This window comes from Salmo salar, chromosome ssa10 (assembly GCF_905237065.1).
Source record: "Salmo salar chromosome ssa10, Ssal_v3.1, whole genome shotgun sequence".
Taxonomy (NCBI): Eukaryota; Metazoa; Chordata; class Actinopteri; order Salmoniformes; family Salmonidae; genus Salmo; species Salmo salar.
The window spans coordinates 80,698,582-80,713,091 of record NC_059451.1 but is presented as its reverse complement, the minus strand read 5'-3'; the positions used below and the strand labels follow the sequence as shown (position 1 = coordinate 80,713,091).

The 14,510-nt window shown below is 47.2% G+C and overlaps 1 protein-coding gene across 8 annotated transcripts in view; it reads left to right on the top strand.

Annotated features, from left to right (window-relative positions):
* LOC106560984 (SRSF protein kinase 2) overlaps positions 1 to 9,761 on the top strand; it is a 65,227-nt gene extending 55,466 nt beyond the window's left edge. For 3 of the 8 annotated variants that reach the window (XM_014124489.2, XM_014124493.2, XM_014124491.2), the window contains 8 exons: positions 1,297 to 1,322; positions 1,480 to 1,792; positions 2,107 to 3,012; positions 3,210 to 3,325; positions 3,421 to 3,528; positions 3,979 to 4,048; positions 5,953 to 6,045; positions 7,233 to 9,761. In XM_014124489.2, the coding sequence (XP_013979964.1) occupies positions 1,297 to 1,322; positions 1,480 to 1,792; positions 2,107 to 3,012; positions 3,210 to 3,325; positions 3,421 to 3,528; positions 3,979 to 4,048; positions 5,953 to 6,045; positions 7,233 to 7,417 (1,817 nt within the window). In that variant the 3' untranslated portion in view covers positions 7,418 to 9,761. Of the gene's footprint in view, positions 1 to 1,296; positions 1,323 to 1,479; positions 1,793 to 2,106; positions 3,013 to 3,209; positions 3,326 to 3,420; positions 3,529 to 3,978; positions 4,049 to 5,239; positions 5,560 to 5,952; positions 6,046 to 7,232 lie in introns of those variants that run through there. The other 5 variants (XM_014124492.2, XM_014124490.2, XM_014124494.2 and 2 more) reach the window with 5 other exon arrangements.
* Positions 9,762 to 14,510: the final 4,749 nt, after the last annotated feature.

Here is a 14,510-nt window from a genome sequence, read left to right as displayed (position 1 = left end):
TTGTTAAGCGTTTTTTTATTTAGCCAGCGCGCTCTTTGCTTCCACTCACATTCCCCTATTGTCTTAGGCCTGATGTTCCTTCAACCTCCCCTTAAAAAGGTAAAAAATCCTCACACATCTTCAGACTCCACACACACCTACGAATCAGGTGGGAATGATGAGGGCTGTATGTGGGCATTGCGTAACACATGGAGAAAAGGTTGATTACTATGGATCTAGGACAAGGGAATAAAGCTGTCTGGAATTACTTTGATTACATCCTCCTTTCAACTCACACAGTTCACCCAAAGATTGTGTATGCATTCTCATCGACGGGGCTGCAGTGGAGCAGGTTGAGAGCTTCAAGTTCCTTGGTGTCCACATCACCAACAAACTAACATGGTCCAAGCACACCATGACAGTCGTGAAGCGGGCACGACAAAACCTATTCCCCCTCAGGAGACTGAAAAGATTTGGCATGGGTCCTCAGATCCTCAAAAGGTTTTACAGCTGCACCATTGAGACATCCTGACGGGTTGCATCACTGCCTGGTATGGCAACTGCTCGGCTTCCGACCGCAAGGTACTATAGAGGGTAGTGCGTACGGCCCAGTACATCACTGGGGCCATGCTTCCTGCCATCCAGGACCTCTATACCAGGCGGTGTCAGAGGAAGGCCCAAAAAATTGTCAAAGACTCCAGCCACCCTAGTCATAGACTGTTCCCTCTGCTGCCACATGGGCAAGCGGTACCGGAGCGGCGGTGTAGGTCCAAGAGGCTTCTTAACAGCTTCTACCCCCAAGACATAAGACTCCTGAACATCTAGTCAAATGGTTACCCAGACTATTTGTATTGCCCCCCCCTCCCTCCCCTCTCCACACCACTGCCACTCTCTGTTGTCATCTATGCATAGTCACTTTAATAACTGTACCTACATGTACATACTAGCTCAATTAACTGGTGCCCCTGCACACTGACTCTGTACCGGCACCCCCCTGTATATATTGTTATTTTTTACTGCTGCTCTTTAATTACGTGTTACTTTTATCTCTTATTCTCATCCGTATTTTTTGAAACTGCACTGTCGGTTAGGGGCTCGTAAGTAAGCATTTCACTGTAAGGTCTACACCTGTTGTATTCGGCGCATGTGACTAATACAATTTGACTTGATTTTTTGATTTGAAGTCTTTAAGAGGGTCTGAAAGATAGGAGGTCTTATTCAGGGGTACATATTATACAAGAGTGTGCGAGGGATGATATGTTTGAAGTTGAACTTTCTCCAGACTCTGACTTGTATGACTCTGTTTCATCCCAACAGTCAGCACAGCACCACAGGTCAAACCGGTGAGTAGCCAAACCTTTTGTATTCACCTCATAAACAGAGAAAGATCTGATTACGCTGTCCAATGGTTTTCAAACGAATCGCAGTCGCTCAATGGGTCAGTGTACCACTAACTGTAATAGACCCCCTCCTGTCCTCTTCCTCTCTCCTCTCCTCTAGGTGGGGAAGATCTCGAAGAACAAGAAGAAGAAGCTGAAGAAGAAGCAGAAGCGTCAGACCGAGCTGTTGGAGAGACGCATGCTGGAGATTGAGGCCCTGGAGAAGGAGGCTGAGAAACAGAGGGCCACAGAGGGCCCCGAAGGGGAGGGGTTGACTCACTCCCCAAAACACGCACCCCGCAACGCGGCACTGGGGCCCGCCGTCGCATTGGGTGAGAGCGATGACGACGATGACGACGATGAAGAGGATGGAGACGAGGAGGAGGAAGGAGAGGCGGAGAGGGAGAGGCCCACCAGGCTAACCAATCACACCTGTGAGTTGACATGCTTTGACTGTCAATCAGTGTGGTGGTGGTTTTATAGTCCTTCACTCAATGTGTTGGTTATTCACGCATTCAGTAGTGTGTGTGACTCAGAGCTGTGGGGAATGGGAGTGAGTGAGAACTGGAGGTGGATGGGCCAGCCTCCAACCTTTCACACTAGACCTACAAGAGGGGAGCAATGCCAGGCTGGTTCATAAACGACTACAGTCTAACCGAAGCTCGAGCTCTCTCTTTCTCCCTCTTTCTTTCTCCTCTCTCTCCCTTCTCTCTTTTTCACTCCTCCACTCTTTCTCTCCCCGTTTCAGGTGCTGCCCTACCCCAGGAGCAGTCAGAGGTTCCCCCCACACCAGAGGCAGCAGCAGAGCCAGAGGGGGAGCCCACCCCCAGCCCTGCTCCAGAGACAGAGACACAGACCCCCACACCCACCCCCACCACACCTGGGGATGTCAACACAGCCAATCCAGAGGGCGAGGCGGAGGAGGAGGACGACGAGAAGGAGGATTGGAAAGAGGCCGTAAAGGAAGAGAAGGAGGAGGAGGAGGATGGGGAAGATGACGAAGAGGATGAAGAGGACTTGGTTACAGCTCCGGCCGAGCCGCCGCCGGCGGTAGAGAAAGAGGAGAAGGAGAGGATAACAGACGAGGAGGAGAAGGGTGAGGAGACCAAGGAGCAGGAAACGGACAAAGAGGAAGAGGACGACGACGACGATGATGACGATGATGATGATGAAGACGACGATGACGCCGATGAAACGGAGACGGGCGCTGAAGACCTCAGCAACTCCATCTCCACCGCCACGGGCCAGAACAACAACACCCCCAAAACCAATGGCCATGTCCTCCTGGGGGGTGAGGAGAGGGAGAGGGAGCGAGGTCCCAGAGCCAACCATCCGGTCCCTACCTCCTCCCCCATCCATCTGCACTGCCCCCTGGTGGAGTCAGAGTTCAGCTGCACGGACAGGGACCAAAGCTCCCTCAGCTCCTTCTATGAGCTCTTCAACGGTGAGGTGGTCACGCCAGGCCTGACCAACGGGGCGCAGCGCCACAGGGGCACGGCGCCACGCTTCCCCGAGTTGCCGCTGGACCCCGACCCGGGAAATCCCGTCACAGTGGGCGGAGCTGGTCACCCGGGGGGCGCGACCTCCCCTCACAGCCCCACTGCAGACCGCAGCCGTACTGTGTCATTGTCTAGCACCGGGGACATGCCTAAAGGTGAGGCGTTTCTCCCTTTCTCTCTCCTTCTCTCTCCTTCTCTCTCCTTCTCTCTCTTTCTCTCTCGTTCTCTCTCTTTCACACACATGTATGAACAACACAGATGTGCGTGTACAGTACATGGAGTCACAGAGACACACATTTGCTGTATGTAATCTGCCTGTCCTTGACAACATTAACCCGTTTATCTAAACTAGATGATGTGGTTCTAGCCAAGGCCAAAGCAGCAGACCTGCTGGTCAACCCCCTGGACCCCCGCAACGCTGACACACTCCGAGTCAAGATAGCTGACCTGGGCAACGCCTGCTGGGTGGTAAGACGTGTGTGTGTGGTGTTTTACAATAAACTGATTTGCATAATAAACAGTAGTCGTTAAACTATCTCCTCTCTCTCCTTTCTCTCTCCCAGCACAAGCACTTCACAGAGGACATCCAGACCAGACAGTACCGCTCCATAGAGGTCCTGATAGGAGCTGGCTACAGCACTCCTGCTGACATCTGGAGCACCGCCTGCATGGTGAGCACACACGCACACACGCGCACAGACACACACAGGCACGCACGCACGCACACAGGCACACACGCACACAGGCACGCACGCACACAGGCACGCACGCACACAGGCACGCACGCACACAGGCACGCACGCACACAGGCACGCACGCACACAGGCACGCACACAGACACACAGACACACACACGCACACACGCGCACAGACACACACAGGCACGCACGCACGCACACAGGCACACACGCACACAGGCACGCACGCACACAGGCACGCACGCACACAGGCACGCACGCACACAGGCACGCACGCACACAGGCACGCACGCACACAGGCACGCACACAGACACACACAGCACACACACACACACACACACACACACACACACACACACACACACACACACACACACACACACAGTGCTGATGGATGATCCTGTCCTGTGTGTGTCCTGCAGGCGTTTGAGCTGGCTACAGGAGACTACCTGTTTGAGCCCCACTCTGGGGAGGACTACTCCCGGGATGAGGGTCAGTCTCTACATATTGCGTTTCTGATTGGTTCAGCCTCGTACTAAACCTAATACAGCATAATACTGCACTTTATTGATCTGCATATGATTATAGTGACAGGATTCAGCTGTTTTAATAATGGCTGTCGTTACCGTTGATTCTGAAGGTGTTTCGACTGAGTAACCGTGTAGTTACAGCTGTTGTTGATCTGTCGTTTTGAGATTTGCTCAACTGAATTAAGTGGTAGCACTTAGTAAGATGGTAATACCTTGTAGTACTAGCATATTGGAGATAGTATAACGGCTTAATTAAAAATACTTTGTATTGCAATGGGCCCAAAATAGAACATTCTTGAACAGGTTAAAGATGTCACAACAGATTTTAGTATAGCCCCCTCTAGTTTTCCTATCCACTAGTGTCTCTCTATCTATCCTCACCTTCTACATCTTTACCCTCACTCAACCTATCCCCGGATCTACATCTATACCTGACCTGACTCATCCCGCCTTGTCACGCCCTATCCCTGTATTTACATCCACACTCCCTAAACTTCCCTATCCCGCTCATCCTCTATACCGGCTCACTCCTGGTCCCCACTCCCCACCCGCCCCATGCTGTCCATCGTGAAGCCCTAGTCCAGTTGACCTCCTGTCACCTCAACGCTCTTGTTGATCTCATGTCCAGCCATCCACATTTGACTCCATAAATACTATGTTAACAATATTACACCACCATACTTCACCAAAAAGGGACTTGAACGATAATTCGCCATACTATCGACATAAATGGCATGTAGTCAATATGTATGGACATATACTGCCATGAGATCTTCATTGACGACAATGAGAGCCACCATATTTGGTGATGAGTCTCTCAGATTCAAAGATAATAGATGCATGTCTCTCTACTCCAAACCCACGGCACTCTCTACTCCATCTCACCACCTCTGGTGTGGGGTCACTAACACTGAGCTCTCTGTCTCTCCCTCTTTCACTCTTTCCTCCTCTTCCAACTCTGCCTTCCTTACTTGTCCTACTTTCTTGTTCTCCTTTTCCTCCTTCCTTCCTTCCTTCCCTCCTCTCCTCATCTCAATCCCCCGGTTCCTTGTCCTCCTTTTCCGCTCTCCTTTATCCTTTCACCCTATTCTCCCTCTCTCCTTCTCCTCCTTTCCCTGTTCCTCTTCCTCCTTTCTCCCTCTCTCCTCTGTAGACCATATAGCCCACATCATTGAGCTGCTGGGCGTTATTCCACGGCACTTTGCGCTCTCCGGAAAATATTCCCGGGAGTTCTTCAACCGAAGAGGTAGCACCAGGGAAAGTTCTGGTGGGACGGAGACGCACAGACGCCCGAGCACACACTGTGACTCAGACAGACAGACGGACAGGCATGAATATAGACAGGGTGGAAGGGGAATTGTATAAGCAGTCCAAAAGCAATAAGGGGTTTTGTAGCCAGTTTCCTGGCTGCCAAGACACCATTGGTGTGCACCAGAGGAGGCTGGTGGTAGGAGCTATAGGAGGACGGGCTCGTTGTAATGGCTGGAATGGAATCAATGGAACGGAGTAGAACACGTGGTTTCCATGTGTAGCATTCCATGATTCCATTCCAGCCATTACAACGAGCCCGTCCTCCTATAGCTCCTCCCACCAGCCTCCTCTGGTGTGCACAGCTGTTCAAGACCGCACATGAAGCAGGAACAATGTCTGTTTGCTTTATTTCACAAATGTAGTCATAGTCCTCTCCGGGACCTTCTGGGGAGACTTACTGTCCCGTCAGTCAGTCTGTCCGTCTATCAGAGTGGTGTCTCCAGGCAGCAGTGTGTCCATCCATCCCTCCAGTGTGTGTGTGTGTGTGTGTGTGTGTGCATGCTGTAATGCCGTGCCTGTTCTCTTGTGGTGTGGGCTGTGGCGGCCGGGGTTCAGATCACATCGCTCTGATCACGGAGCTTCTGGGGAAGGTTCCACGCAAAGTGGTCGCCGCCGGGAAGTACAGCCGAGAGTTTTTCTCCAAGAAAGGTAACGTCATGACGAGGTACTACCCCAACGAGGCAGACAGGAATACACAACAGTATTTATCTCGAAATATTAGTACATGTAACAAAGCTAGTCGGCGGTAGTATTTGAGTAGCGTGTCCACCTAGAAAATGTGCGTTTTCAAGCTTTGGTTATAAATATCTTGCTAGTTACACCTGTATTAGCATAGTATCTTTATCCCTACCTGTACATATTTACCTTAATTACCTTGTACTCCTGCTCATCAACTCGGTTCTGGTACCCCCCGTGTATATAGCCAAGTTATCGTTCCTCATGGTGTATTTATTCCTCATGTTATTATCTTTGTATTATTTTTCTATTTTTCTCTCTGCATTGTTGGGAAGGAAGCATTTCACTGTTAATCTACACCTGTTGTTTACGAAGCATGTGACAAACAAGATTTGATTTGAGCCACTTGACTGAGTTCTGAGTACTATCCTCCCTGAGTCTACTGCCTGTCTGTGTGTTACCTCTGTGTCTCTCTTTGGTAAGTGTCTGTGTCTTTTAGAAACGGTGTGCTACCCTGCTGCTAGCCTGCTTCTCTCATGTTCCAGTCATGAGGCTTTAATGTTCTGATTACAGCTCCCTTTCTTTGATGTTCTCTGTCTCTCTCGCTCTCCCTCGCTCAATCAAAGGTCTCGTCTGGTGTGAAAGGATGTCTCAGTTCGTTCTCCTTTTATCTCTCTATGGTCTTAATGTGTTCTGACGGACTCAGTCGCTCGCTACTCCGGGCCCTTGATTTGCCTTTCTTGGGCCGTGTCTCAATAGTCTTAAACTCGTGTCCTTTCCTTCATCTATGGTACACTGTAAGTAATGTTAAATAATGACAGTGAAAGCGATGTGAGGAAGCCTTGCTTCCACCAATTCAGTGTAGATGAAAGCAAAGAGACATGGGAAGGATGCCACTGTGGAGTATTGAGATGCAGTCCAGGTTCTACTCTCTCTTCTCTGTCTCTCTCTTAATCTCTCTCTCTTGCTCTCTCTCTCTCTCTCTCTCTCTCTTGCTTCTCTCTCTCTCTCTCACTCTTTCTCTCTCATGGTTAGTCTTTACAAATCATAGTGCTGTAACTAATTACTCTTCCTTTCTCTCTCGCTCTCTCTCTCTCTCTCTCTCTCTCTCTCTCTCTCTCTCTCTCTCTCTCTCTCTCTCTCTCTACCTCCCCCTGTAGGTGAGCTGAGGCACATCACCAAGCTGAAGCCCTGGTCCCTGTTTGATGTGTTGGTGGAGAAGTATGGCTGGGCCCCTGAGGATGCCGGCCACTTCACCCACTTCCTGCTGCCCATGCTGGAGATGGTCCCCGAAAAGAGGGCCTCGGCTGGGGACTGCCTCAGCCACCCCTGGCTCAACTCGTAGCGACACCAGCCCCCCCTAGTTGCAGCCTCCACACACTGCTCAAAGCTAGGCACTCAAGACTGGAGAGAGAGGGAGAGGGGGGAGGATGAGAGGGAAATGGGAGACTTTCTCGGTCCTGCCCTGCCTCGCCCTGAGCCCTCCACACACACACACACACACAGACACACACACACACATAGACATGCAAAACAGACACCCACAGAGCCTCAGCAGGTAGAAACCACAAGGCTGTCATAGACCAGATAGAGAAAAGCTGCTCCTCTGCGGTCCTCCCCATAAGTCCCATACAACCCCTCACAGGAGGAATAGAGCGGCCCAGGAATGGAGTTGAACGGAGTCAAACTTCCACGATTCTAGACAGGTAGGACAGAGATCCCTACACAACATGGGGAGCAGCCATGGTCAGGACTGTGTCTTCCAAGACATCTCCTACTTAGAAAGACCATGCAGTCTGAACAGAAACTAACCCGCTCATATGAATGGGTTCTCTGCAATGTCCTGACCAGTTTTCTCCTGAACCTAGACCTGTCCTCCACCCTGGGTTTCCTATTGGAAGTCAATGAGCACCTCTATCAGAATGCTGACTGTGTGATAGCTCCATCTGCCTGACCTTACAACAGCACGGCCTAAACCTGCTGAGACAGAAGTGTGTGTATGTGTGTGTGTGTGTTATTAGTCTGGGTCTGCACTGCACATTCTGTAGGTGCAACAGGCAAGTGTATGTTCGTCCCTCTCCTACAAAGGCGCAACAAGACTTCCAGATTAGGAGTCGGCCCTTCACCCTACTCCTCCTCTCATCCCTCTCCAGCCCCTGCCCCCCTCCCTCACTCTGTAGGAGTACTGTGCCCCCCCCCTGCCCAGGACTGAAGCAGTGTTGTTGAACTGTTTACATCCCCCCCAAAGCCCCCCAAAGCCCCAGTCCCCTGCCCTGTTCAGCCCCCCTAGCCACCCAGCCAACAACACAGCTCCAGTCCCATCCCCGGTCACCAGGGTGCCCCAGAACTGAACTGCTACCACACAGACAGACATACAGACAGACAGGGCACGGAACAAACAAAGATCCTAAAGACTGATGCACGATGAGCCGGACTGCTTGATCTGTAAAGAGTTTAACTGTCGTGAAAAGGAGTGAAGTGTACGGAGAGGCTGATTGACAGGAAGGGATGATGATGGTAATGATGGACGGGTGTTACTTAAGAGTTGTACATTTCATCGGTTTGTTTGTTTTAGTTTTCTTCCTGTCTTTTTATTTCAAAAGCGAAAGGAGTCACTTGTGTTTACCTTTTTGGTGCCCCGTGTGAGGTTATCCAAGTTCCCTTTTTTCCTTTTTCGAATCCTTCCTCCCTTTGACATTCCTGATTCAGTCACACCATTCCTGACCTCTTTTTCTCTTTATCCTTAAAACAAGAACAATCCTTATGAGTCCCTGTGGCGTGGCACTTTTACCAGATATGATTATTCCCCCTTGTAACCTACACAGGAAACCCTCAAAGTTGATCCTGAGCTTCTCCAGAAGGGGTTAGTCAAATGGAGGTTGCACTTGTCTTTGTAGATGTTGTTCAGGGATATATCTTTGTACATAACTCTGAGATCCGGCTCTGGAGATAAGACCGATGTACAGAATTGAAAAAAAAAACACATGCATCATTCCTAAAAGAGGCTGTCACATGGACATGGATCTGTCCTCCAGAGCAAACAGTGGCGAGAGGCTGAGCCATTCTGGAGGCCACCAGAATATCGAACTGTGCCACTCTGTGGCTGATGAGGGTACTGCGTTCCTGCACACTGCAGCGCCTCTCAGTGCCAATGCTCCTACGTTCCACTCCACTTCTCTCTCTCTCTCTCTCTCACACTCATCACAATTAGTCCAGTTGCCTATTTTTCGCAATAAAATAAAAATGAGTATAAGTAAATGGTGAGATATTTTTTAAAATATTTAATTAATTTAAAGAAGAAAAAAAAAAAGATACAAAAATTATCTGGTTGTTGTGAAAGTGACCGAATCTCGTCCTATTGAGGTGATTGTGTTTGTCTGTTTTAGAGATGTTATTTCTTTTGTAATTATTATTGTTATATTATTATTACTGTAATTAATCTGATTAGTTATTTTTTACTCAGTTGTCACCTCTTCCTCCCCTCTTACATGAACAGTGCTGCTCTGTTTGGACTTGTGACGGTGATGAAATTGATCAAACATTTTTGCAATAATAGTAAATTATGATTTTTTTGCACCAAAAGCTCCTGATCTCACTCTCAGCCATGCTGACTGTTCTTCCTGACATCGACAGAATCGCGTCTCTTTTCTGTGTTTTTCATTGACAGATTTAATAAAATTGTAAATTAATGGAGTCTTGATGTGGTCTTTGACAGTTTCCAGCAGTTTTCATTAAATACTACTAATATTGTAACTTGTGTATTGAGGATAAGAGACAAAAGCTGAGATTTTGATGCATTTTCAAACCAGCCACTAGTGAGTGTAAAAAGACAACAACAAAAAAACAAAATGGCAATGTATTGTTATCACTCAGAATGCCGAGGTCAGTTGACTTGACACACCTTATTACATTCTAATACTCACTAAACGATTTTACCTAGCCATCAGACAACATTATTCTAACTGCATGACATTGCATTATTCTAATTGCACGCTAAAAGATTATCCTAACAATACCCTGAGATTACTAGAATAGTATAAAACAATATTCTAAGGATTGTCACTAAATCAGATATATGTTAAAACTCACTTCTATTTTAATTAAGGGAAAATACTCTGCAGTGCTTACAGATAGTGTAAGCACAACTGTCAGTCAGTTTTAAATCATAGGTAAATCACATGCACCTTCAAGTATAAGTGCTGTTTGTCTGACGGGCAGGTAAGGGAAATAGTGTTGAAGGCATAAGACTTACATACTGTAGGACTATAGAACAGATTACCATGGTAGTTATTGAAATATTTGGACACCTTAACCAAGCAATGATTCACATTTCACAGATAAAAGGTACATTACAACAACGTATACGTTTAGTCAGTCACTAATGTAACATGCAGAAGGCCAGGAGTTTTTACCAACCACCTGACCAGGAAATACTCTGGGCCCTTACAAGGTCAAGAAGAACTCTAGACCCTAAATATGAGGAATCTGTGGTAGTGTTTGAGAGCATCAATTCATCTGACTGTTTTACAAATCACCTTGCACCTTAAATATTTCTGATGTTTAGATAAGTCACTCGGGTCAGTCAGTGATGCTATCAAACACAGCCTTTGGCAGATGTAGTGATATGTGGGTGTTGTGAGGGGAGTCAGGCATTCTTGAGCAGCAGGGGCTTGGCCAGCTCCAGAATGTCTAGGTTTGGGTCCAGAGGCCTCCCCAGCCCCTCCAGCACCATGATGGCAAACACAATGACGCAAAGTTACTCTCCAACTTCACCTGTAGAGAGGCAAACAAACCACAACGTCAACAGCAGTCTTGGTAGCAAACTCACATACTGTACATCAATGGAGGCTGCCGAAGGGAAGATGGCTCATAATAATGTCTGGAACGGAGCAAATGGAATGGCATCAAACCCATGGAAACCATGTGTTTGATACCATTCCACCTATTCCGCTCCAGCCATTACCATGAGCCCGTCCTCCCCAATTAAGGTGCCACCAACCTCCTGTGCTGTACATTCAGTAAATGAAGTCCATGTGCAAAATATATAGATATGACTATTGTTGATGTTACAGAAAATATTTGTGGTTTTGAAACTAGACCTTCTCAATCCAGGACCAGTCAAATTTACCGTGTGGGTGACCAATCCAAAGACTCTGGATAACAACTCAGCCACTTGGACCTTCCCCATTGAGAGACTGTTGCTGAGGGCATGGCCAACTAGCTCTGCCATCTCCTTTTTGAACCGAGGCACGTCCTGGCACTCGTTGGCCCTGGCATGGTTCAGGATCCGCTATTCCACCTTTTCACCCTAAACACAACAGCTATGGGTGTTAGAAGCTCATTGGATACCCCACATCCTCCATCACAATACTCAGGCAAGTGAGACACCTCATAAACCCACTTTTGGCCTCCTCTAGAACTTCTAGGAGAAGTTCTAAATTCATGTTTGTTTATGTGTGCGTGTGTGTGTCTCTTTCACCTGTCATAGCACCACGGCGGTGAACACGGCTCTGAAGTTTCTCAGTTCTCTGTCAATGAGCTGGGCCACGATGCCAGCATCACCAGCTGTAGAGGGGCCGGGGCCGGCCTCATGCTCACCAATACAGTGTCCCACCGGTCTGTCAGGGTGACCCTGCCCTCGGGGTCGTCGTCACCCCCGCTACTGCTACGCTGGACCAGAATGTCACCGGGTGAAGATCCCCATGCACAACGTTATCCACAAACACCTAGGATACCCAGAGACAGACAAACCCATATAGGGGATAAGGAACTGGTAAGTTTGATTCAATGTTAAGAAATAAGAAGGTCAACTTTTTGGGACAGTAAAGCTAAAACTTTTAATTTGGCTCTAAGCTCCAGCATGTTTTAAATGAAGCGACACTTCAGAATGTCAACATTTATTTGAGGGTATTTTCTTAAGTATCTGTTTTAATCATTTATAGTGTATTAAATTTAGTCAAAAGTTTAGTCTTTGGTCCCATATTCCTAGCACGCAATGACTACATCAAGCTTATGACTTTACTAACTGGGTGGATGTATTTGCAGTTTGTTTTGGTTGTGTTTCGGATTATGTTGTGTCCAATATAAATGAATGGTAAATGATAAAACCAAGATGGAACTCTTTGGCCTGAATGCCAAGCGTCACGTCTGGAGGAAACCTGGCACCATCCCTACGGTGAAGCATGGTGGTAGCAGCATCATGCTGTGGGGATGTTTTTCAGTGGCAGGGACTGGGAGACTAGTCAGGATCAAGGGAAAGATGAACTGAGCAGAGAGATCCTTGATTAAAACCTGCTCCAGAGCGCTCAGAACCTCAGACTGGGGGTGAAGTGTCACCTTCCAACAGGACAATGACCCTAAGCACACAGCCAAGACAACGCAGGAGTGGCTTAGGGACAAGTCTCTGAATGTCCTTGAGTGGCCCAGCCAGAGCTCGGATTTGAACCCGGTCAAACATTTCTGGAGAAACTCCCCAAATACAGGTGTGCGAAGCTTGTAGGATCATACCCAAGAAGTCTCGATGCTGCCAAAGTTGCTTCAACAAGTATTGAGTAAAGGGTCTGGATACTTATGTAAATGTGTTATTTCCGTTTTCAATCTTTAATACATTTACAAAAATGTCCAAAAACCTGGTTTTGCTTTGTCATTATGGGGTATTGGGTGTAGATTGATGAGGGAAAAAAACAATTTAATGCATTTTAGAATAAGACTGTAACGTAACAAAATGTGGAAAAGTCAAGGGGTCTGAATACTTTCCAAATGCACTGTATAATAGGTTTCAAATATGCAGAGGTCACAAGACTGGACATGATTAGGCGATCTCACCATATTAAGAAGAGTATCTACTCCCATCCTGGCAATCTCTGCTTCCCCCTTAGATGGACCTTAGGGCTCAGATAGTTGGATATGGGCTCACTCTGAAACACCTTTCCAATTGTGTTTCAATTGGTGTTGTGCCATATTTCCACCTATTATTCCTATTAGGCATCTTGGTGAACTTTGGTTATGGAAAATATATTTCACAGCGGTTTAGATGGTACAATGATTATTTTCACTATACTTGCTTGTTTTGTTAAATAAACTGAAATTAGGCAAACTATTCGAATTTTTGCAATGAGGAAATGGCGGAGCGATTTCTACATAGTGCACCTTTATATAAAAAAAAAAACATCCACATCCATACAATAATGTAATGGGTTGAATAAAAAATGATTGCTCATGACATGATAAAGTCATTTCAATACATTAAGCTTATTTTAAAATGATGTAGATTAAAGATATATGTTTTCTGCAGGAATTCACACATAGAGTGTGCAGATGTTGGGCTGTCCAAAAGAGGGAGACACAGGACAAGGTGAGATGCAGACAATGGTTTCCATGCTTAAAATTCTTGTTCAAGTGTTTGAATCATCATTAGATACATTATTTAATTGTACATGTTGTCATTAATAAAATAAAATGGAGAGAGTATCGTTCCCAGTTACAAATTGTGTTTCTGGACAGAGGTCCTCTCCACCTCCCAGATGTAGAGTGGAAGGGGCAGAGGAAGCCACACAAAAGCCACACAAAAGGTAGGAGAAACGCCAAACAGATGTTGGTCGTCCCCCCGTCCCCGTCCCCCCAGCCATCGATGGGTCAGGATAAGCTTTTCAAATGTCTCCCACATTTCAAAGGGAGAGGTCAGAGCTTGGCGCTGCAGGTCACAGAGGTTGTTCCTCTGGTTACGTTTTACATTTACCTTTAAGTCATTTAGCAGACACTCTTATCCAGAGCTACTTACAGTTAAATCAAATCAAACTTTATTTGCCACATGCGCCGAATACAACAAGTGTAGACTTTACTGTGACAAGCCCTTAACCAACAGTGCAGTTCAACAAGAAAATATTTACCAAGTAGGCTAAAATAGAAAGTAATAATAAAAAGTAACACAATAAGAATAACAATAACAAGGCTATATACAGGGGGCACCGGTACCAAGTCAGTGTGCGGGGTACAGGCTAGTTGAGGTAATCTGTACATGTAGGTGGGGGCGAAGTGACTATGCATAGGTAACAAACAAACAGCGAGTAGCAGCAGTGTACAGGAGTGTCAATGTAAATTGTCCCGTGCGATTTTTATGAATTGTTCAGCAGTCTAATGGCTTGGGGGTAGAAGCTGTTGAGGAGCCTTTTGGTCCTAGACTTGGTGCTCCGGTACCACTTGCCGTGTGGTAGCAGAGAAAACAGTCTATAACTTGGGTGACTGGAGCCTCTGACAATTTTATGGTCTTTCCTCTATAGGTCCTGGATGGCAGGAAGCTTGGCCCCAGTGATGTACTGTGTCGTTCGCACTACCCTCTGTAGCGCCTTACGGTCAGATGCCGAGCAGTTGCCATACCAGGCGGTGATGCAACCGGTCAGGATGCTCTCGATGGTGCAGCTGTCGAACCTTTTGAGGAT